Source organism: Haemorhous mexicanus, chromosome 7, assembly GCF_027477595.1.
Source record: "Haemorhous mexicanus isolate bHaeMex1 chromosome 7, bHaeMex1.pri, whole genome shotgun sequence".
In the NCBI taxonomy this organism is placed as follows: domain Eukaryota; kingdom Metazoa; phylum Chordata; class Aves; order Passeriformes; family Fringillidae; genus Haemorhous; species Haemorhous mexicanus.
This window is the reverse complement of record NC_082347.1, coordinates 8,232,330-8,256,605: the sequence shown is the minus strand read 5'-3', so window position 1 is coordinate 8,256,605 and position 24,276 is coordinate 8,232,330. Positions and strand designations below refer to the sequence as shown.

The 24,276-nt window shown below is 50.1% G+C and overlaps 1 protein-coding gene across 17 annotated transcripts in view; it reads right to left on the bottom strand.

The window, feature by feature from the left end:
- The window catches only part of LOC132329687 (C-type lectin domain family 2 member D-related protein-like), a 67,241-nt gene that overhangs the window by 27,168 nt on the left and 15,797 nt on the right, over positions 1-24,276 (bottom strand). For 7 of the 17 annotated variants that reach the window (XM_059850999.1, XM_059850994.1, XM_059850997.1 and 4 more), the window contains one exon: positions 18,034-23,427. The exons of 8 other annotated variants lie outside the window; for them this stretch is intronic. In XM_059850999.1, coding sequence (XP_059706982.1) covers positions 23,067-23,427 — 361 coding nt within the window. In that variant the 3' untranslated portion in view covers positions 18,034-23,066. Of the gene's footprint in view, positions 1-18,033; positions 23,428-23,948; positions 24,225-24,276 lie in introns of those variants that run through there. 2 more of the 17 variants (XM_059851003.1, XM_059851006.1) reach the window with 2 other exon arrangements.

The following is a 24,276-nucleotide window of genomic DNA, read 5'->3' as shown; positions in this document are numbered from 1 at the left end:
GACACCCAAAATGATGAAAAAGTTGTGTTTTCCTTCAACTGAGACCCTTCCAACCACAGGTGAATGGGGATCCTGCCCAGTTCAAACACAATTACAGAAAAGCTTTCCCCCCTCCATTTCAATCCTTTTTCTCCTTGGACCCCCCCCCCCCCCATTTTTGGGGGCACTGGGGAGGGACTGGGGGCACTTCCCCCTCCTCACTGGTCACCCCTGGGGCTGCTGCACCTTGCCGAGTGCTGAGGAGTTCCCACCCAGTTCCCTGCCAGTATCCCTCTTCCTGGCAAGCCCCGGGAAGGATGGGGAGAGCACTGGGCAGGAGCTGGGAGCATTATTCCTTCCCAGGGCTCCTGATATCCCTCCCAGGGCTCCTTCTTGGTCACTCCCGCTGCTCCCACTCTCCCTGCCAGGTCCCTCGTGGCATTCCCTGTGCTCCCAGATCCCTCCCAGTGTTCCCAGCGGCAAAGCACCGGGGGCACAGCGTGGTCTGCTCTTGAAGAGGCAAGGCTTGAGCTGTCAGGAGAGAAACCCCGGCTGGAAAAGCATTCCCTGCAGAGGAAGGTGTCTCCCCGCTCTGCCCACAGAGGGAGCTCAGTCTCCGCTGTTGACTCCAAACCCTTCAGGTTCCGAGTCCGAGTGCCCGAAATTGGCTCGGCCCCACTTCCCAGCGCCCTGCTCAGAGCTCACACGGCTTGGGGGGCAGTGCAGATTAAATCATTAATGCTCCTGGGCACTGCTTTAGCTCTGACCTACACACTGTCCCACAGGAACAGAACCCCTAACGAGGATGGGTTTCTCTTGCTGGCACAGGAAGGGAAGGAGAAATCTGACAGGAATATTCTTCATCATTCTGCCCAGGCTCTGTCAAACACCCCATCTCCTGCACCTCGGGAAATAACGAGTGGCTTCTCAGAAGTGACTTTGATGTCAGTGAGCAGGTTATTATGGATTAATCTCACACTGGAAAGCAGTCTTCACACCCTACTGCTCTCTGCATCACCCAGAGAGTTTGGGAGCTGCTGCCTAGTGAGCTCCTGAGTTTCATCTTCCTTGTCAATCTTATCAGCCCCTTGTTTAATTGTTAAAACATTAATGAAATGCAGAGAGCATTAGCCCAGAGTCTCAGGACTTGCATATTTCCACCAAAGAAAGGGGGAAAAGTGTGTTTCTCCCAAACCAGAAAGATTAAAAGTTCATTTTATGTACATATATTTTTAAAAGGAAAAGAGGAAGTATAAAATACCAATTCCTGTGCCAGTGGTCCTCCAGCCCATTTCTGTTCTCTTCTTTCACTTGTAGCATCTCCAAGAACACTTAAAAAAAAAAATAAAAGAAAAAAAGAAATGAATGTTTAATTTAAGCTGAAGGAGAAGCAATCTGGCTGCAGGCTTGTGGCACTCCAGTGCCTGAGTTTCAGTAAGGGAGCTCATCCCCTCTACAGTTACAAGCCAGATCCCAAAGTCCTGAGCATCAGCTTTTATCTTTTGGAACACTGAACTGTAAGAAAAGCTGCTGGGGAGGGCCATGCTCCAGGCACATCTGTGGGGATTCCTCTGGCCAGCTCTCTGAGCTCAGCTCGTGACATTTCCTCTCCTGGCTGGCTTTGGCTCATGCATTTCTTGAGGGGCTGGCCCTGCAGTGATCAGAGCATGCACTGACCATCAGACAAACAGCCTCTGGCACTGTGGGTCTGTCCTAAATGGAGCATTTCATTTTATTCCAGTGCCTTAATTTCACTTACTCCAGATGGCCTTTAAAACAACCTGGTTTCTAAACAAGGAGTGCACAACGCTCCTGCACTCCCTGCCAGGGTCATTCTTTGAGCCTTGCAGAAAGGCTTTAAAGCAGCACAGAGCTTGCTAAGCACCAACAACTTCATCCAAAATTCAAATCCATAGCCTGGGCAGAGCCTGACTTTAAAATTTATTTTAAACCTGAACTAAAGAGCAGTTGCATTGCCAATTGACAAGATGAGGAAGGTTTCCTTAGCAGTTGTTGAGATGACAAAGTAAGGGAAAGGACGGAGCCTGGAGTGGGGGAAAGAAGGGAAAACCTTAATTTGCTCAGTGGGGTTTTAACCATCATGCTCACATCTCAAGGACTTGTAGAAACCATTCTAATCTCAAGAAAGGAAAAGCTTCCTGGATATTTCTGATTTCCACATGAGCCTAAGGAAGCCCTCAGCTGCAGGAGACTGGCATAACTTCAAGGCTGGTTTCTGGAGCAGAGGAAGCAGGGTGTGCTCCTCAAAGCCAGACCCTCACCCACAGCAGCCAGAAGGCGGAAAAACAAGGATCCAACAAAGCCTGAAGTGGGGAACGGGTTATCAAGGGTTTTATAAGGAAAGAACAAGGTCTGGGAAACAGGACCTGGAAGGTGAGAGAGGAAAGAAGCAGGGAGGCAGCTGAGGCCTCTTCAGATTTGGAATCAAAAAAGGAGGCAAGACAATGGAGGAGCCAAGAAAAGGCTGGCACTAAATTCTAACGCAGCGGGCACGGCCGCTGGGGCTCCCTGCCTGTGAGCACGGAGCGGCTCCTGGCACAGAGGGCAGCGCCGAGAAGCCTCGGTCCCGCAGCAGGCAGGATGCGGCGCTTTCTGCCCGCACTGGGCGCCTGCAGCGCTTCGGGCTCTGAGGCACGTTCAAGTTCATCCCGTGCCAGCCCAGACACGGGGTCCGGGTGCCGCCGCCGCTGCGGAATGAGCCGAACGCGCCGCCCGCCGCCGCTCCCATCCCGGCCAGACTCCGCGGGCACTCGGGCTGGTGCCGCCGCAGCTCGGGGCTGTCGGTGTGGGAGGTTTTGGCTCATCAGAGTGCGGCAATGATCCCGAGCAGTGTGGGAGCAGCGAGCGGGGCGGCAAAACGTGTGGCGCGCCGCGGGTGCACCGACGTTCGTGTCCCGAAAAAAGCGTGCTGAGAAAAAGGGCCCCACTCGGTTGGAGCCAGTGAAGAAGCGAAGCCCCGGGGAAGCCGCTTCTGGGACTTTCAACAGTGAATTCTCGCAGAGATTCTTGGGCTGGGCTGGGGCAGGCCAGGTGCCCGGGGCCAGCAAAAGCGCTCTGTGCCTCTCCTGCTGCCCCTGCGCAGGCAACAGAACACAGCAGGAAATGTCGGGGGTCTCAATAAAGGCAGCCAGAGATCTCTCACCCATCATGGGCAGAACAGGCCTGGGCAAATTAATAGAATTCACTATCAAACAAATCATAGCAAGGGAATGAGTAGGCTGCCGAAACCTAAAATCGCACCTTCGCCACACTGTTCTTTCCTTCCTGGGCTTCACTTGATCCCCGATTCCCTTCTTCCCTCCTCCCCAAACCAGTGGCAAAGAGGGCTGGGGGCTGGGATGGGCGGCAGTGCTGCCGCTCTGTGGTCAGAGCGCGGCACTGCAGCCCGCCGAGGTTAGCCGATAATAGCCGAGTGTAGCCGAAGAGCCGATGATAGCCGAGTATGGACCAAAACAGCCGAGTGTAGCCGAAGAACCGAATATGCCCGTTAGGACGAATTCAGCCCAAGAGCCGAAACAAACCCAATTTAGCCGAGTTTAACTGAACAGAACCGAACGACGCCGCCCTCGGCCGAATCGAACGAGCTCAGCCGAACCAAGGCGAGACCGGCCCAACCTTGCGACCTCGACCGAACCGAGGCGAAGCTTACGAGGCTGCCTGAACCGAAGCGAGCTCCGCCCAAACACGCCGCCTGCTCGCGTGCCCGCTAATTAGCGCGAGTGCGGTCACAGCCTAATGAGCTCCTGCCCAAGCCCGCGCTGCCGTCCGTGTCCGTGCGATGGCCGGGCCGCCCGCGGGACACGACAGCAGGAGAGCCCCGAGCTGTGCGAGTTTAACGTGAGGCGGCGCCGCTTTCCCGACCTCAGGGAGCCGAACCGAACCGAGCCGAGCCGCGCCGAACGCACAGAGCGGCTCCGAGTTCGGCCGAAGCGAGCCCAGCGTTGCCGAACAGGCGAATCTAGCTGAATGCAGCCGACAATGGCCGAGTTTAACAAAACGCAGCTGAATTTAGCCCAAGAGCCGACTCTAGCAGAGTGTCGCCTAACCGAGCCGAGCTCCACCGAGCGCAGCATCCCGGGCAGGGCGGGGCGCCGGGGCGGGCTCGGGGTGGAGCCGGGGCTCTGTGAGGCTTCCCCGCCTGTCCCTCTCTCTATCCCTCCTTCCTCATCCTCTCCTCCTCTTCTCTCGCTCCCTTTACCCCATTCCCTCGTCCCCGCAAGCCCGGCTCCTTTCTGTCCTGTCCCTACGCCGCTACTCCATTCTATTCCCCCTCTCTCCCTCCTCTGTCCACCCTCCCTCTTCCCCCCTCCAGGGCTTTCCCTTCCCCTCCCGCTTTCCTCCACAGCCCGCCCTCCCTCCTTGCCCTTTCGCATCCCCTGCTATGGCTCCTCTCTTCCCGTCCCCCCTTTCCTTCTTTCCCCCGCAGCCGCGGGGCTCGGGGTGCCGGAGAATAAAGCCCAGAGGGCCGGAGCCCGGCGCCCCTCGGCCCCTGCAGGAGTCCCCGCACGGGGCCGGAGGCTCTCGGCGGATCCCCCCGTGCCGGTCAGACAGCCCGCCCGACACCGCCGCACCTGCGGCTTTCCCGACATCCCGCTGATGAGAGTGGCCCCGCTCTGTGCCCTCCCGTCCCCGCCGTCCCTGTCACTCCCTCTCGCTGCCCCTCGCCCGTGACAGCGAGCCCGGGGAGGAACCTCAGCCCTTCCGAGGGCTGCCCCCTTTCTTGTTGCTGCAGAATCCCTTTCTGGGGGGATGTACGTGTGGAAAGGGCTTGACGGAAGCGCTGCGCTGCTGTCCAGGGCAGCTGGACTCGTTCTGTGCCTTCTTTGGGGGTGAGGAAAAGGGGGTGAAGGCTCGGGGCTCTGATGCCATTTGGGGCACCCCAAGGTCCCTGGGAGAGGGAGCCACACTGGGGTGGATGAGCAGGTGGGTGGCGGGAGAGGGGGGTCATGCTGGGTGCCGTCCCCCAGAGGGACCCAAAGCTGCCACCAAATTCACAGGGAGGGGTGGGTGTAGAATGCTAAAACCTGTCAAGTTATTCGTTTTTATAGGTAATGGTCAAGAATAGGAATTTGTCTCTAAATTCATTTGGGAAGAAGCCCTCTTTCTATCCACTCTCTACCCAGGAATGTAGGAAACTCTGACTAGAGATGGGGTGTAGTTTTAAAATATTGCCGTAATGTTTTTATCTAGGAATGAACCAAGCCGTGCCCTGAAACTGTAAGAGCAGCTGCAGGGGCCGTAGGGAATAGAAAGGGCTCTCTGGCACCTTATGCCTCTGTTCTCTGCCAGTCCCCAAATCTTGTCGCAGTCCTGGAAGAGGCGTTTGTCATCCAGAGTGCCAAAACAAAGACCTGTAAAATCCGAGCTCTGCCTTGTGTTTCATGTGGGTGTTTTTACTTCATATTGATGTCATCACAGAAAGCAGGGAAAGAAGAAATGTGGCTGGTTCCCACTATTGCTGTGCGAAGACTTTTTTAAAGGCTGGTGTTCCTATATTCTCTTTTTCCACTCCAAGCTTGACTCTTCCCCTCCCTTTTCGAGGTCTGCTATATTGGGTGTCCCAAGGAGGGCTGGGTTCCTCAGGAGGGGCCTTAGGAGTTGGTGCCAATTCTGCTTTTTCTGAAGGTGTATCAAAGTGTGCTACCAGAATGACCGTTTTCTCCACTGGAAAGCTTTCCCTCAATGCCATCAGTGCACTAACGTGTTTTAATTGTGGAACCAGACGGACTGAGAAAAGCCAACACCCGCAGCAGGTTTCTGTTTGCTGTGTGTCTGTGAGAAGCAGGCTGTGTGCTGGACAGGGAGAGGCACTGTTGGAGCGTGGCACCAGCGCTAGGTGTGAGTGTGAGGATGATGGGAGGCTCGGAGCAGCCCCAGGTGTGAGTGTGAGGATGATGGGGGCTCGGAGCAGCCCCAGGTGGGAGCTGTGAGGATGATGGGGAGCTCGGAGCAGCCCCAGGTGTGAGTGTGAGGATGATGGGGGGCTCGGAGCGGCCCCAGGTGGGAGCTGTGAGGATGATGGGGGGCTCGGAGCGGCCCCAGGTGGGAGCTGTGAGGATGATGGGGGCTCGGAGCGGCCCCAGGTGGGAGCTGTGAGGATGATGGGGGCTCGGAGCGGCCTCAGGTGGGAGCTGTGACGATGATGGGGGGCCGGCTCCTGCCGGGGGGAGGCTGTTTTAGGGAGAGGGTTTGCCTCAGCTCTCTTTTGCATGGAGCTGCTGAATAGAGGAGTTTATGGGGGGCTCCCGGGGCTGTCTCATGGAAGGACGGTGAGAGCTTCTCCCAGGGTCTGGGGGAACACCAGGATATGCGCTTGGATACGTGGAGCTTTGCTTAAAGGAGGTGCCGAGGGACAAAGCTTTGTGCCGGGAAGTAGCAGCCGAACGGGTGAGCCCGTGTTGATTTGGAGCGGGGACTTTTGTCCTTTCCCTTTTCAATTTCATCTTGCCAATCCCTCCCCGGTGCCCCCAGGAAAAGAAATGGAGCTTATGAGGACAAAAGAAATTAAGGAGAGGGAAGCAGCTACTCCTCTATTATTGTCTGTGTTTGAAGCGGTGGGGATCCCCCTTCACTTGTGGTTTTAAGGGTGTTGATTGAAGGAAAATCTGCCTTTTCCAGACTGTTAGGGGTATCACAGGGGTGACAGGGAATCCTTGCATTCTATTTTAAGGGGAATGGGAAAAATGTTGTTGTCGTATTATGGGTTTCATTTAAAGGTAGCCACCCCATTTTCATCATCCTAAGGTTTAAATGGAAGGGGCAGCCCAGGTGTCTCTCCTTTTCAAGGGTTTGAATCGAGGTCAAAATCCCTCTTTCTCTGTCATTTGTAGGGTTTCATTTGAGGAACCCGCCTTCTTTTCTGCTGTTACTGGGAATGAAATTGAAGGGGAGAACACATTTATTTGCCCTTGCTGAAGCGAGGTGAGCCCCGCCTGCGGCGTCAGTTTCGGGATTCAATTGCAGGAGCCCCCAGCTCTCGCAGCGTTCACAGGGTTGCAGTCGGGCTGTGCCGCTGCATTTGAGGGCGCTTCTTCTGCCCGTGGCCCGGCACCGAACGTTCCCGCTCGGGAGCCCTCCCGGCACCGCCCAGGCCCTCGCTGAGGCGGACGGGGAATTTGGCGTGGCCGGGCTGCCGCGGCAGTGCCGGAGCCGCGCCGGTGCGAGCCGTGCGGAGCCGAGCGGAGCTGTGTCGGGCCGGCGGGCGGGAGAGGCGGCCCGGGCGCTGCGCTGGCCCGGCCGGTGCCGGCCGCTCTGCCCGCTCCGGGCGCGGGGCTCGGGCGCCGCAGGGGCCGCCTGGGCCCGGTGCCGGCCCCGCCGGGCAGGGGGAGGGGGCGGGGGTCTCCGGGGCGGCGCCGCCCCTGTGTGCCAAAGGAGCCGCGGGAGGAGCCGCTTTCCTGCCGATAGCCGCGCTCCGTCCGGTGCCGGGAGCGCGGGCTTCGATTTCTGAAAGTTCTCTGATGTCGTGGTTTTGAAGTCGTTTTTGGGAATCTATTTCGTCGGTTTGGTCTCTTTACAGTTGGTGGATGCTAAGGGATAGAGCGTTCTTCCTGAACGCTATGGCTCTCGGTTCAGGTGGTGATGATAAAGGTTTGCTTTGAATTGAGTTTTGTTGTCAGATATATTTTTTGCCGAGGCGTGCAATGGTTTTTAAAGATGTTCGATGGTTTCTATGGGTTATGCGTGAAGTACAGGTTAGAAATAAAAACCTATCATGATGGATTTTATTAGCTTTAGTAGTGATTTTTTTGGTGGGCTAGAGGTAGTGACGTATAGATAAGAGAGGAGGAGTTTTTAATGGCTGATTTGACAATGCCAAGTACCTCCTGCAAACTGACACAAAGAACCCGGCCTGGTGACTTTTATTCCCCAGGGAAAAGGGTGGGTATTGGAGTTTCGAGGCGTGTGAGCAGAGTGGGTGGCTGGCTCCTGAAACTCGGCATTGCGCAGGATGCCTCACAGAGCCATGAAGTCACAAGTGTCAAGTCAGGCTGGATTGACAGTGCCAAGTACCTCCTGCAATCTGACACCAAGAACCTGGGCTGGTGACTTTTGTTTCTTAGGTGGAAGGGCCTGCCTATGTGTTCCAGGGCCTGTGGCTCAGAGTGGCCGGCTGGCTCCTGAAATTCGGCATTGCGCAGGATTCCTCCCCGAGTGAAGCATGCACCAGAGCCAAGTCAGGCTGGATTGACAGTGCCAAGTACCTCCTGCAAACTGACACCAAGAACCTGGGATGCTGACTTTTGTTTCTTAGGTGGAAGGGCCTGCCTATGTATTCCAGGGCCTGTGGCTCAGAGTGGCCAGCTGGCTCCTGAAATTCGGCCTTGCGCAGGATTCCTCCCAGACCAAAGCATGCACCAGTGGAAGGTCAGCCTGGATTGACAGTGCCAAGTACCTCCTGCAAACTGACACCAAGAACCTGGGATGCTGCCTTTGGTTTCTTAGGTGGAAGGGCCTGCCTATGTGTTCCAGGGCCTGTGGCTCAGAATGGCCCGCTGGCTCCTGAAATTCGGCATTGCGCAGGATGCCTCCCCGAGTGAAGCATGCACCAGAGCCAAGTCAGGCTGGATTGACAGTGCCAAGTACCTGCTGCAAAATGACACCAAGAACCTGGGTTGCTCTCTTTTGTTTCTTAGGTGGAAGGGCCTGCCTATGTGTTCCAGGGCCTGGGTCTCAGAGTGGCCCGCTGGGTCCTGAAATTCGGCATTGCGCAGGATGCCTCCCCGACTGAAGCTGGCACCAGTACCAGGTCAGGCTGGATTGACAGTGCCAAGTACCTGCTGCAAACTGACTCCAAGAACCTGGGCTGCTGACTTTTGTTTCTTAGGTGGAAGGGCCTTCCTATGTGTTCCATGGCCTGTGGCTCAGAGTGGAGGGCTGGCTCCTGAAATTCGGCAATGCGCAGGATTCCTCCCAGACCGAAGCATGCACCAGTGGCAAGTCAGGCTGGATTGACAGTGCCAAGTACCTCCTGCAAAATGACACCAAGAACCTGGGCTGCTGACTTTTGTTTCTTAGGTGAAAGGGCCGGCCTATGTGTTCCAGGGCCTGTGGCATGGAGTGGCCTGCTGGCTCTTGAAACTCGGCAATACGCAGGATGCCTCCCCAACTGAATCTGGCACCAGTGGCAAGTCAGGCTGGATTGACAGTGCCAAGTACCTGCTGCAATCTGACACCAAGAACCTGGGCTGGTGACTTTTGTTTCTTAGGTGGAAGGGCCTGCCTATGTGTTCCAGGGCCTGTGGCTCAGAGTGGCCGGCTGGCTCCTGAAATTCGGCCTTGGGCAGGATTCCTCCCAGACCAAAGCATGCACCAGCTGCAAGTCAGGCTGGATTGACAGTGCCAAGTGCCTGCTGCACACTGACACCAAGAACCTGGGATGCTGCCTTTTGTTTCTTAGGTGGAATGTCCTGCCTATGTGTTCCAGGGCCTGTGGCTCAGAATGGCCCGCTGGCTCCTGAAATTCGGCATTGCGCAGGATGCCTCCCCGACTGAAGCTGGCACCAGAGCCAAGTCAGACTGGATTGACAGTGCCAAGTACCTCCTGCAACCTGAAACCAAGAACCTGGGCGGCTGACTTTTGTTTCTTAGGTGGAAGGGCCTGCCTATGTGATCCAGGGCCTGTGGCTCAGAGTGGCCGGCTGGCTCCTGAAATTCGGCATTGCGCAGGATGCCTCCCCGACTGAAGCTGGCACCGGAGCCAAGTCAGGCTGGATTGACAGTGCCAAGTACCTCCTGCAAACTGACACCAAGAACCTGGGCTGCTGACTTTGGTTTCTTAGGTGGAAGGTCCTGCCTATGTGTTCCAGGGCCTGTGGCTCAGAGTGGCCGGCTGGCTCCTGAAATTCGGCATTGCGCAGGATTCCTCCCCGAGTGAAGCTGGCACCAGAGCCAAGTCAGGCTGGATTGACAGTGCCAAGTACCTCCTGCAAAATGACAACAAGAACCTGGGTTGCTCTCTTTTGTTTCTTAGGTGGAAGGGCCTGCCTATGTGTTCCAGGGCCTGTGGCTCAGAGTGGCCGGCTGTCTCCTGAAATTCGGCATTGCGCAGGATTCCTCCCCGACCAAAGCATGCACCAGTGGCAAGTCAGGCTGGATTGACAGTGCCAAGTGCCTGCTGCAAACTGACACCAAGAACCTGGGATGCTGCCTTTTGTTTCTTAGGTGGAAGGGCCTGCCTATGTGTTCCAGGGCCTGTGGCTCAGAATGGCCCGCTGGCTCCTGAAATTCGGCATTGCTCAGGATGCCTCCCCGACTGATGCTGGCACCAGAGCCAAGTCAGACTGGATTGACAGTGCCAAGTACCTCCTGCAACCTGAAACCAAGAACCTGGGCTGCTGACTTTTGTTTCTTAGGTGGAAGGGCCTGCCTATGTGATCCAGGGCCTGTGGCTCAGAGTGGCCGGCTGGCTCCTGAAATTCGGCATTGCACAGGATGCCTCCCCGACTGAAGCTGGCACCGGAGCCAAGTCAGGCTGGATTGACAGTGCCAAGTACCTGCTGCAAACTGACACCAAGAACCTGGTCCGGTGACTTTTGTTTCTTAGGTGGAAGGGCCTGCCTATGTGTTCCAGGGCCTGTGGCTCAGAGTGGCCAGCTGGCTCCTGAAATTCGGCATTGCGCAGGATGCCTCCCCCAATGAAGCTGGCACCTTTGCCCAGTCAGGCTGTATTGACTGTGCCAAGTGCCTGCTGCAAACTGACACCAAGAACCTGGGATGCTGACTTTTGTTTCTTAGGTGGAAGGGCCGGCCTATGTGTTCCAGGGCCTGTGGCTTGGAGTGGCCAGCTGGCTCTTGAAACTCGGCAATGCGCAGGATGCCTCCCCGAGTGAAGCTGGCACCAGTGCCAAGTCAGGCTGGATTGACAGTGCCAAGTACCTCCTGCAAAATAACACCAAGAACCTGGGCTGCTGACTTTTGTTTCTTAGGTGGAAGGGCCTGCCTATGTGTTCCAGGGTCTGTGGCTCAGAGTGGCCGGCTGGCTCCTGAAATTCGGCATTGCGCAGGATGCCTCCCCGACTGAAGCTGGCACCAGAGCCAAGTCAGGCTGGATTGACAGTGCCAAGTACCTCCTGCAATCTGACACCAAGAACCTGGGTTGCTCTCTTTTGTTTCTTAGGTGGAAGGGCCTGCCTATGTGTTCCATGGCCTTTGGCTCAGAGTGGCCGACTGGCTCCTGAAATTCGACATTGCGGAGGATGCCTCCCTGACAGAAGCTGGCACCAGAGCCAAGTCAGGCTGGATTGACAGTGCCAAGTACCTCCTGCAAACTGACACCAAGAACCTGGGCTGCTGACTTTTGTTTCTTAGGTGGAAGGGCCTTCCTATGTGTTCCATGGCCTGTGGCTCAGAGTGGAGGGCTGGCTCCTGAAATTCGGCATTGCGCAGGGTTCCTCCCAGACCAAAGCATGCACCAGTGGCAAGTCAGGCTGGATTGACAGTGCCATGTACCTGCTGCAAAATGACACCAAGAACCTGGGCTGGTGACTTTTGTTTGTGATTGAAATGTGCCACCGTTTGGTGTTCGGGGGCCTGCGGGCCGGAGTGTCTCCTGAAATTCTACCTTGCATAGGATGCCTCCCAGACCCAAGGTTGCTCTACTGCTTTTTGGTATTTATGGCTGCAACATTTATTTACGATTCTTAGTAGCCAGAACTTTTGAGGATATTGATTGTTATTTCACTTTTGGTTTTTTTTTAATGTAGTTTTACTGCTGGTAAAATTAAGCAACGTTATATGTGAGTTTGTTTATATTTGTTGTTGTTTGTTTGTTTACATTTGATTGCTCTATTGAGTTATTGTTTTACTTCTCATTTTTGTCCAGGTGTATTTTTTTCAGGTTTGAGATTTATTGCATTTGGACATGGTCAAGTTTCAGTCTTCTTTACTTTAAGCCTTGTCATTCGAGTTTTATTAACCTCAGTTTTTATTCAGTGTTAAAGATGTAACTATAAGTTCTCTAAAATGTGCCTCCAATGCTACTGAGGTGGCATTGAATTCCACTGCAACTAATTTTAAGTCCTAAGTTCATTTTCTTCAAATATGTTTGTCTACACTGCAAGATTTGGCTATTTTCTTCTAGAGATAAGACAGATCCAGCTGAAACAGCTGTAATGAAACACAGATAAACACCTGCTTTTGGATAGAAGCAGATACAGTTTGTTGGGCCCTTGATCCTCTCTCAGATTGCACAGGTGTCAGGGCTGCATTGCCTGACAGGATCATTCATTGTCATCTCTTCTGGTTTATCTTCCATAGGTAACACAGCAGAGGGGGGGGCTGTTCTGCATTATGGCTGTTATCCATTGTCAGCTGTTCAGTGTTTCACTGGTATGGATCCAGGAATGCTGGAAGAATATTGTCTCCAATTCCTGAGACAGTCCCTGCTGATACATTGGTTCCATCATGTGAATTCACTCAGTTTTATAACAGGCATTATCCATAAGGTATCATTACCTTATTGATAACTGGCTTTCCATGAACTTTGACAGATCTTTGTGTCACTATCTACAGACACGTGTCCCTTTGGGATCTCTCTGCTTTGTTTCCCAGCTCAGGTGCATCTCTCTGACCAGGCTGTCTGCAGCTGTTTCCTGCACTGCCTGCTCAGCCTTTGGTCCCTTCTCTTGTTCCAGCAGGGTTGCTGTGCCTTGACCCAGGGCTGTCTCATGATTTTCCTGTGTTTTCAGAGCTCCAGGAAAAGATCTCTGGGCTCTGTCAAAAGCCTCATCTGAGCTGAGTTCCTGTGGTCTTTCCCGACCCTTTTGTGACACATCCTCATGGGACAGGGCTGTGCCCTGCTGAGGGCAAGGCAGCTTTTCTGCTCTGTGGGGATCAGACACAGCCCCAGGTATTCTCACAGAAGGGGATTTGCCTGAAACCACCCAGCCTTGGTGGCCAGGACAGGGACAGAGGCAGGACTGCCAGTCTGGAGACTTGGAGGAAACTGAACAGAGGCCTTTTGTCCTACAGTATTTCCCACCCTGATATTATGTTCTACCAACCCTCTTCAGCTATTTCCTGTTCCAGGCTTCCAGAAAAACCTTCAGTGACGTCAAGGTCAACTATCCCAGCTGCTGGACTTCCTCCTGCCTCAGCAGCATGACCCCTGAGTTCCAGCCATAGGGACTTTAGAGCTATGGTCATTTATTTCCATTCCCTAAGAGACACTGGATTTTATCTTTCTGTTCTCCCATGCTGCAAGGCCCTTTATCAGTGACACAAGTGGACTTGAGAATACAAAATTGGAACATTTTGTTGATTGTAACCTATCTTTCATGTGTCTTATCCTGTACCTAATAGATAACCAGTAATAACCTTAAAAATATAGTAATCTCACAGGAACAAACTGGTTTATGTCAGAATACATAAGCTTCTTAAAAAAAAAAAAAAAGAAAGAAAAAAATAAAGGGGAATTGTGATTGAGCTGGGTGCAGCTCACAGCTTGACTGTTAATTCCCATGAGAGAGAATCAGAGAAGTGAGAATCAGTCTGCAGAACAATTCGTTGTTGTAAAGAAAAACAGGTTCGCACTCGCAAAAACAAGAAATCCGTCCCATGCAAATCAGTGAAGAACATATGCAAACTAACCAAAAATAGAGAGGTTTAGTGGAAATGCAAAATGCCATTTACTGGCCAATGTATTGAGTGTCAGAGTATTGTGAGCCAATTAGCTCTAACACGGTGCCAGCTGATAATCCTATAAAATATGAGCTGTGCAGTAAAGATGAGCCTTTTCTGGATGAAGAAACGGAGTCCCGGCTGTTTGTATTGTGAGAAATCAAGGGGAACTTTTCCTCAATTTGGTTTCCTAAAATGAGTGGAAATGCAGTTTCGTTCTCAATTTCCCTCAATGAATGCCATTCTGGGGGCTTTTCCGCATCTTTTTCATCTCTGAAGGTCCCTTCAAATGGAGTGTCCCCCTCGATGGAACTCTTATAATGGCTCCCTCGGCCATCTCAGCGCAGGGGGGACACGGGGGAGGCCGGCACAAGGAACTCGCCAGAACCCCCCCGCCCCTCAGTGCGGCCCCCTCCGCCCGCAGCGAGCCCCTAGCTGGGGCAGCACCGACCGCGGGTCCCACCTGGGCTGGAGCCGCCTCCGCGCTCCGCCGCTCCTCTCCGGGCTCCGGGTGCCGCCGCTGCTCCGCTCCTGGCCAGACACAGCGAGCACGGCGTAACAGGATAGAGAAAATGTCTGGAGCGGGAGGGATTTTGGCCGTTTTGAGCAATCAGCGTGCGGGGAAAGCAGCGGGAGGAGAGGAAGAGGGGGGGGCGAGGAAGAGAGGGAAGTAGGAGAGAAGTCAGATCGCTCCTTTCTCCGAACAAAGCCGTTCTGAGAAAAAGAACCCCGCTCTCTTGGAGCTGGTGAAGAACCGCAGCCCCGGGGAAGCCGCTTCTGGGGGTCTCCACAGTGAATTACAGCAGGGATTCTTGGGCTGGAATGGGCCAGGCCAGGTGCCCGGGGCCAGCAAAGCCGCTCTGTGCCTCTCCTGCTGCCCCGGGGCAGGCAACAGAACACAGCAGGAAAGGCTCGAGGATCGGGAAAAGGCCAGGGAGAGACCTCTCACCGGACTAAGGGACACGACTTGAAGGGAAATACTTGAATTTATTATCAAACCAATCATGGCAAGAGAACAAAAGGTAAAGCAGCAGCGGTTCCAGCCTCGGAACCAGGACTGTGCCCTCGGCCCCTGGCAGCTGCAGCAGGGGGATAAAGGATCCGCGGCCCCGAGCAGCGGCTCTGCCCCACCGCGGGGATGTGCCGGGCTCGGAGGGCCGAGCGCGGAGCGGGCGCTGAGCTGCTCCATGGAGCTTCCAGCCCTGCTGGAGCCGGCGGGAGCGGCATAGGCTCTGTCAAACACTCCAGCTCCTGCACCTCGGGAAATAACGAGTGGCTTCTAAGAAGTGACTTTGATGTCAGTGAGCAGGTTATTATGGATTAATCTCACACTGGAGAGGAGTCTTCACACCCTACTGCCATTTGCATCAGCCAGAGAGTTTGGAGGCTGTCACCCGGCGAGCTCCTGAGTTGTATCTTCCTTGTCAATCTGATCTGCCCCATGTTTAATTGTAAAAACATTAATGAAATGCAGGGAGCATTGGCCCAGGGTCTCAGGACTCGCATATCTCTTCCAAAGAAAGGGAAAAAAGAGTGTTTGTCCCAAACCACAGAGTTTAAAAGTTCATGTTATCTACATATATTTTTAAAAGGAAACGAGGAAGAGTAAAATAGCAATTACTGTGCCAGTCGGCTCCAGCCTATTTCTGCTCTGTTCTTTCTCTTCTTTTAGCATGTCTAAGGATACATTTAAAAACCCACAGACAAACTGACAAAATTAGAAACAAACTTAAAAAAAACCCCACTGAATTCAATCAGAAGAAGAAACAATATGGCTGCAGGCTTGTGGCACTCCAGTGCCCCAGTTTCAGTAAGGGAGCTCATCCCCTCTACAGTTACAAGCCAGATCCCAAAGTCCTGAGCATCAGCTTTTAGCTTTTTGAGCATTGAACTGTAAGAAAAGCTGCTGGGGAGGGCCATGCTCCAGGCACATCTGTGGGGATTCCTCTGGCCAGCTCTCTGAGCTCAGCTCGTGTCTTTTCCTCTCCTGGCTGGCTTTGGCTCATGCATTTCTTGAGGGGCTGGCCCTGCAGTGATCAGAGCATGCACTGACCATCAGACAAACAGCTTCTGGCACTGTGGGTCTGTCCTAAATGGAGCATTTCCCAAAGGAATTCCAGTGCCTTAATTTCATTTAAAATGGCTTTCAAAGGAATCTGGTTTAATGCACTCCATTTCTAAACAAGGAGTGCACAACGCTCCTGCACTCCCTGCCAGGGTCATTCTTTGAGCCTTGCAGAAAGGCTTTAAAGCAGCACAGAGCTTGGTAAACACCGACAAGTTAATCCAAAATGCAAATCCATAGCCTGGGCAGAGCCTGACTTTAAAACCTGTTGTAAAACTGAACTAAAGAGCAGTTGCATTGCCAATTGACAAGATGAGAAAGGTTTCCTTAGCAGTTGTTGAGATGACAAAGTAAGGGAGAGGACGGAGCCTGGAGTGGGGGGAAGAAGGGGAAAACCTTCAATTGCACAGTGGGGTTTTAACCATCATGCTCACACCTCAAGGACTTGTAGAAACCATTCTAATCAAGAAAGGAAAATTTCCTGGATGTTTCTGTTTTCCACAGAGCCTAAGGAAGCCCTCAGCTGCAGGATATTGGGATAACTGCAAGGCTGGTTTCTGGAGCAGAGGAAGCAGGGTGTGCTCATCAAAGCCAGACCCTCACCCACAGCAGCCAGAAGGCAGGAAAACAAGGATCCAACAAAGCCTGAAGTGGGGAACGGGTTATCAAGGGTTTTATAAGGAAAGAACAAGGCCTGGGAAACAGGACCTGGAAGGTGAGAGAGGAAAGAAAACAGGAGGCAGCTGAGGTCTCTTCAGATTTGAACAGAGAAAAGAAGGGAGGAGAAGGGAGGAGGAAAGAAAACGACGGGACTAAATTCTAACGCCGCCGGCACGGCCGCTGGGGCTCCCTGCCTGTGAGCACGGAGCGGCTCCTGGCACAGAGGGCAGCGCCGAGAAGCCTCGGCCCCGCAGCAGGCAGGATGCGGCGCTTTCTGCCCGCACTCGGCGCCTGCAGCGCTTTGGGCTCTGAGGCACGTTCAAGTTCATCCCGTGCCAGCCCAGACACGGGTGGCACGGACACCTCCCGCCCGAGCAGCGGCCCCCTCCTCCCGCCCTCAGAACCGAGCGGGGCACACCCGATCGCGGGTCCCACCTGGTCTGGAGCCGCCGCCGCCGCTCCGGTCCCGGTCAGACCCGCCGGTCCCGGCCGCTGCCGCCGCAGGGTGAAGCCGATCTGGGTGTGGGAGGGATTTTGGCCGCTTTGAACAAACAGCGCCCGGGGAAACAGCGAGGGGCGGGAGGAGAGGAAGCGAGCGAGAGGCCTGGACTGGGGTCACTGCACAGAGAACGGATTGGCTGGGAGCCCGGGCAGCTGGAATGCAGACTAGGTCTTGATAAATACAAAGAGATGTTGGGCAGGGTGACCGAGCAGTCAGGAAGGAATCTGGCATCCAAAGCACTCATGGAGTCTTTCCAGGATGCAGTAACAGTAATCACAGCTTGTGAGTCAGTCTAGCAGGGATTAAACTTTGTTTTGGTTTCTAAATAGAGATGTGCAGGTGGGAGATGCCCTGGTTGGAGGCCTCCTGGGGCACGGTGATCATGAAATTACAGTGTTCTCGATATTTGGTGATTTCAGGAGAAACAACAATAAAGTTTTTTCATTAGACTTCCTGAGGGCAGAATTGGGCTGGTTTGGAGACATTCAGAGTTTCTTGGGAAGCAGCCCTTAAAAACAAATGTGTCCAGGAAAGATGGGCATGCTTCAAACCAGAGATCTTGAGGGCACAGGAACAGACTGTCCCTGTGTGCCCAAAGAGGAGTCCATGAGACAAAAGTCCAGGCTGGATGGGCAACGAGGTTTTGAAGGATCTTAGGAATAAAAGGAGGATGTATCATTTTTGGAAGGAGGGTCAGATTTCTCAGGAAGTATTTAAGAGGCTTGCTAGGGTATGTAGGAAAAAATTTAGGGAGGCCAAAGCTCAGCTTGAACTTAATTTGGCAACTTTTGAAAAGGAGAATAATGAACGTTTTTACAAATATACTAATGGTAAAAGGAAGGGTAAGACCAGCTTTTGTTCTCTTTTGGATGCAGCAGGGAACTCAGTAACTGCAGATGAGGAGAAGGCAGAGGTTCTCAACGCCTTCTTTGCCTCAGCCTTTAGTGGGAACACAGCTTGTCCTCAGGACAAGTGTCCTCCTGGGCTGATGGACGGTGTCAGGGAGCACAATGGGGGAGGCAGCCAGAGAACTGCTGAGCTGCTTGGATGTTCATTAATCCATGGGCCCCAGATGGGATCCACCCCAGGTGGATGAGGGAGCTGGCAGATGAGCTTGGGAAGCTGCTCTCCATCATTTCCCAACAGATCTCTCACCCTTCATTGACATAAGAAGGCAAGTGTAGAGACATTAATTTTAATTGAATTTATTATCAAACAAATCAAATTTATTATCAAATCAAACAGAGCAAGGGAATGATAAGTGTGAAAAATGCAAATAACTTTAAAATTTTAAAATTAAGTTTTAAAAGTAATAAAATAGTTATAAAAATAGTAATACAATTAGAGTGATAATAATTTGAATTAAGACAATATAAGACAATAAAAACAAGGAGTTACAGATGTCCAGGTACCTTTTTCTGGGCAGCACAAGCCCAAAAAAGGACACCCGTTAACAAAGGATTAACCCTTAAAAACAACAGCCCGTTGCATATTCATACACCTCATCCATGATGCATAAATTCCATTCAAACACAGGATTCGGCCTGCTCATAGTCAGCTTCTTCTTCCTAATCTTAACAGCGCCTTCGAGGTGGGAAGAATTTCCTTTCTTCCGATAAGAGACCAATAAATTCTCTTTCTCTGAAAGATTTAGGTGTCCTGTGGCTGCTATCTCGCTGCAGGTCCTTTCTTTTAAAAAAGTATCCTACATAGCATAGTTTCTATTTTTACAATTTTTATAACCTAAAACTATTTAACACACTACTTTAGAGAATTAATAAAGCACATGTATAATTACAACACATGTAATATTCATTTTAATATTTGCAAAAAGCCAATCATAAAATACACATTTTTCACATTCCAGTAAAAGCTAACTTCTTTCCTGGTTACAATATCTTATAAATGTTTTCCAGCCTCTTAGCTGAAAACTTTTGCCACACAATACTACTGTGAAAAATGCCCATTATATGATTGGCTCTCGGCAAATATTAAAATGAATTCCATATGTGAAAAATGCCAACCACTTGTTTTTAAAATTTAAAAAAGTTTAATGATAATAAAATGGTTATAAAAATAGCAATATAATTAGAGTAATAATAATTTGGACAATTTGGATTAGGACAATATGAGACAACAGAAACAAAGAGTTACAGACAGTCTGGGTAACTTTTCTGGGCAAAATAAGCCCGAAAAAGGCCCCACGTTAACAGAGGGTTAACCCTTAAAAGCAACAGCCTGTTGCATATTCATACACCTCATCCATGGTGCATCAATTCCATTCAAACCCAGGATTCTGTCTGGGCAGTGTCAGCTTCTTCCTCTGAATCCTGACTGAGTCTTCAGGGCTGAGTGAGGTGGGAAGAACTCGATAATGGAGCAATAAATTCTCTTTCTCTGAAAGATTTGGGTATCCTGTGGCTGCTATCTCGCTGCGAGTCCATTCTTTAGAAAAAATGTATCCTACATAGCATAGTTTCTATTTTAACATTATGTTATAACCTAAAACTATATTTAACACACTACTTAAGAGAATTTATACAGCATACCTTTCTTACACAACACATATAGTATTCATTTGAATATTTGTGAAAAGCCAATCATAAACTACACATTTTTCACACTCTATGTGTTATATTGGAAAGTGATGCTGTATTAGTCTCTTTTAAGCAGGGCTGTTTTAATCTCTTTTAAATAGTGTGGCAAATATAGTTTTTAGGCCATAGCATAATATTAAAATAGAAACGATGTGATGTAAGATACTTTTTGTAACTAGCTCGAGGAATGGATAAGATAATCAAGAAATTCTTCGTGTAGAGATAACAGCAAGAACACACCAAGATCCCAAGAGAAGAACTCTTGTCTCCTTGATGGGAAAGCTCAGACTTTGAGGGACCAAAATGATTGATGTACAAGATGAGAGGGTGTCGTGGTTTGAGAGGAAATGGTTTTTTTTGGGATGGTGTGGTCACGCCAATCGGTGTCCAGATTTTAATATTGGCACCTGGTTTGTCCACTGAGGGCATGGATACGCCTCTGAGAACACAGGGGTTAAAAGCTGTGAACTCCCACTTGAAGTTCCTTTTGAGTTCCGGCCCTGGACCAGAGGAGACCTCTCCCCTGTCCAGCTCCTAGCTGGGCAGGGGGGAGGGGAGCCATGCGGCCGGAGGGAGGTAGGCCAGGCCTGGGCCGAAGGGTGGAGGAGCATTGCACTGCGAGGGCTTCGGGCAGCCATCCCCCATTCCCCCCCCGGAGGGAGAGAGAGAGAGCAGACTGTGCTTGTGATAGCGCGGCTGGAGTGAAGGAGAAGGGAGGGGGTGCCCAGCAGGGCAGCCAGCCATGGGAGTTCATGAACCAAACCGGCAGAGCCTGGGACTTTTAACCCTTCTTGGGATGATGGAAACCTTGCAAATGCTGATTCCTCCTGGAGTTGGTGAGAGTGAGAGAAGTTGAGAAGAATTCTAGGTGGGAGGAGATGATGGAGTGGCTTTTGGCTGGACTTTTCTTGGATAGCTATGGACAGAACCCTTGAGTTCCTGTGACACAGAGACTGCATCCTAGGGGGAGGCAATGGCTCAGAGCCAAGAGAGTGCGGTGATGTGAAGGTGTGTGAACAGAGACGAAGGGTGGAGGAGGGTTGTGGTGGTGCCCTCCGTCTTCGATGAAGAAGAAGAGGAAGATGATCTCTGTTCGAGAGACCCCTCAGCCCCAGGGGGTGAAACATGGGGGGGACAGGTGTCCCAAAAGGAGAGGGACTGTGCTCTTTTTTGGAACTGGACAAAGCATCCTTAAAGGGAAAAAACCCTAGAAGCAGCTCTGGTCCATGTGCAGTGGTGAGAGCACTGGACATGGAAGGAAGAGGTCACGATGGCAAAAATGTTCTCCGGGCGGTGCCACACGTGACACAGAAACATGAGAAGTTTCGACTGTTTCCTGGGTGAAGTCTGTGGTGCAAGAGAGACTCCTCTCTTCTCAAAGAACTGAGAATTGATTATCCAAAGGGTGGTAACGGAATTAAGAAATTTGGTGGGGGGAGGAGGAGGAAATTTGGAAGGTTTTCATCCCGTGTTCTGTGTGTTTTTTCCCTGTAGTTTTATGTTAATAAAGTTTTTTCCTTTCAATCATAAGTTAGAGCCTGCTCTTCTCTGTCTCTGATCACATCTCACAGCAGATACCAGGAAAAGAGGTTTTCTCATGGAAGCACTGGCATTTCGCCAGGCTCAGACCATGACAGAGGGGGAGTTGAAATTAAGCAGAAACCGCCTTAGTTTGAATGGAATGTTGGATTCATGTATGAGATTTATGAATATGCAATAGGCTTTTAAGGGTTAATCCTTTGTTAGCAAGGTGTGCTTTTGTGGCAGAATGCAAAAGCACCCAGACATCCCTAATTCTTTGCTTTTTTGTTGTCTTTTATTGTCCTACCTTTGATTGTCCAAATTCCTATTGTCCTCATTTGTATTATGATTTTCATTACTACTAAACATCTAAAATTTTAACACAAGTGAATGTTTTCTTTCACAACTCCTATTACTTCTAACCCCATCACCTGCATTTTTCCCTCACATGGCCCTGTTTCAGTGCATCTTTCATGGTTCTAATTCTCTAAAGTACCTGCTCTTTTTGCAAGGCCATATTTTGAACCTCTTGAAACAATCTCTCTCTCAACAATGTCACCTCTGTTCTGTGACCTTCCTAAGCCAGCACACCTTATCTCAGTGTCTGCAAACAGAGGTACAAGGCTGTGGGACCTTCGTCAGCTTTTGAGAATTTTTACAAATCTTTTTTGGACTGTAAAAACTTTTTTTCTGGTCTTTTTTATTTGTTGTATATAGTGAAGTGCATAAGGTACTATTATTTATAGCATTATTATAATAATTAATATTTGGAAATTTATACCTTAACTAAAAAAAAGTTACAAAATAAAGTTTTTTTTAAAATAAATTGTGTAGTTAAGACTAATTGTTTGTTTTAATTTAATTTGTTAAATTTTTCATCTTTGAAGATATTTGTGGATGGACTGAGTGGTTAGATAAGTTCATGTCATATAATATTTTAAATTTTTCATAATTATGTTTATGTGCTAGTAAGAGAAAATTGATGGTGGTTCTATTTTGTAAGATTGTGTGTTTAAAAGTACTAATATTTGTTATTATATTATTATTAATAATGAAGGTAGTTTTGATTTTTTTCATTTAATTAATACTCTGGTTTAACTGTTTTAATGTTATAGTTGAAGTGTTGAGGTAAAAACAAATTTGATGTAACTTGTTTTGTAGGGTTTTAAGGTTTAAAATTGTTATTACAGGTTTTTTAAATAACTATGGCTAGACTTTAATGGTTTTTTCAATATTAGGTATTGTTATAGTGAGTTGTTTGATGTTGTTGTTATAGTGGCTATTTTTAGTTATATGGGCTATTTTTGTATTTTGAGGAAATGTTTTGCTAGGTTTTATTTTTATAAATGAGTTCATATTTTTCGTCGTTTCTGTGGGAATTTGTTAAGATTAATAGTTTTATTTCTAGTAGGTCCAGCAGTGTCCTGGGGTGACTTTATGACGCTCATGTCCCCGTCTGTCTGTTTAGCCCAGAAATGAGTCCTGCACCTTTAGGCAGGTTCTGAGAGCCAAGGGGCAGAGCAGAAGGCCCAGGCTGTTATCACAGACTGCACTCACTCTGCACACTGCTGCTCCTGGGCTGAGCTGTCTGCAGAACAGAGGGCGAGGCAGAGCTCACCTTTGGTTTTAGTTAATTTTTAGTTTGTTCCTTTGATTTTAGTTAATTTTTAGCTCTCTGAGGTGCAAAAAGTTCTCTGTACTGTGGGTTTTCCTTTCTTGTTAATGTTTAACCTACTCTGGACTGAACACCAGAAAAGCACCCACAGATCACACGCAGTGGGTATGGCCCATGGGGCCAGGCCTGGGGTGAGGCATTTCCAGCACCAGAGGGACTGATAAGGGACTGATAAGGACTGATAAGGCACTGATAAGGGACTGATAAGGGACTGATAAGGGACTGAGTGAACAGTAGCCCACAGAGATGACTTCCAGAGTTTATCATCTCTTCCAACAGTGAGAGGTCCTATTGTTTGATATTGATCAGTTTTTGTGCTGGTGAATGTTTTGCCTAATAAATGAGCAATTTTTTTCTACTTTTATCCAAGGAAAGCTTTGTCCCAAACCCCTTGGAAGTGGGGCACCTTGAATTTTCCTTCTAGAAGAACTACCATAAGAGGTTTTTCTCCCAAAATTGCCCTAAACCAAAACACTTTGCACCGCTTTCTCCCTCCTCCTCTCCCTGCCAGCTCCAGCAAAGACATTTCACCCACTGGCACCAGCTGCCTCCTCTCCCTTGCTCCCATTTTGCCCACTCTGAACTCCTGGAGCTGCCATGGGGCCGGGTGATGGTGCAGGGAATGATGGCAGGGATTCTTGGGCTGGGCTGGGCCAGGTGCCCAGGGCCAGCAAAAGCGCTCTGTGCCTCTCCTGCTGCCCCTGGGCAGACAACAGAGCACAGCAGGAAAGGCTCAGGGCTCTCAATAAAGGCAGCCAGAGATGTCTCATCCATCACCGGCAGAACACAACTGGGGACAATAACAGAATTTACTATCAAACAAATGGGAGGAAAAGAATGAGAAATAGACCAAATCCTAAAAATGCACCTTCCCCACAGTACTTTCTCCTCCCTGAGGTTCACTTTATCCCCGATTCCCTCCCTCCTCCCCACAGAGTGGCACAGAGGGATGGGGGTGTTTTGGTTTGAAGGCCAGGTGTCTGCTAAGGAAGGCAGGAGCCTCCATGGCAATGGAAAATGTAAACCCCCTACCTGTGAATTATTATAATTCTGAAATTAAGGGGCTCTCAGGCAAAGATATGAGAATAGGAATGACTCGTATGTATTACTAGTTTTTTAAAAAAATATATAAACTTATAAAAATATATATAATAAATAAAATATATAATACAGTTATTATACACACTAGTATATATTGTATATATAGTATATACTGTATATATATATACTATATATGTACATTTTATCATATATATACTAGTTATTATACATATATATATAAAAAGAATTTAGTTTATATATATATATATATATATATATATATATATATGATAAGTAGTATTTACTAGTATGTAGAATAAAGCAAACCAACAACAACAGTTATTGCACTAACAAGAAAAAAACCACAACTAGAGTCCCAGCCTTCTCTCACTGCAGGCTATTTCACATTTGGTGCAGTTCTGGCCAGGGTTTTATGCGGAAGCTTGGGCCTTGCTGCAGAGATATGGACGCTCACTTGAGCAGTTTGCACTCCTGAATTTATTTTCAGCCAGGTACTCACAGTCAGAATTGCCGAGGACAGGAACTCTGCAGGCAGGAGCAGAGCCAGCGCCGGTTGCCAGGGAGAACACCTTGCGCA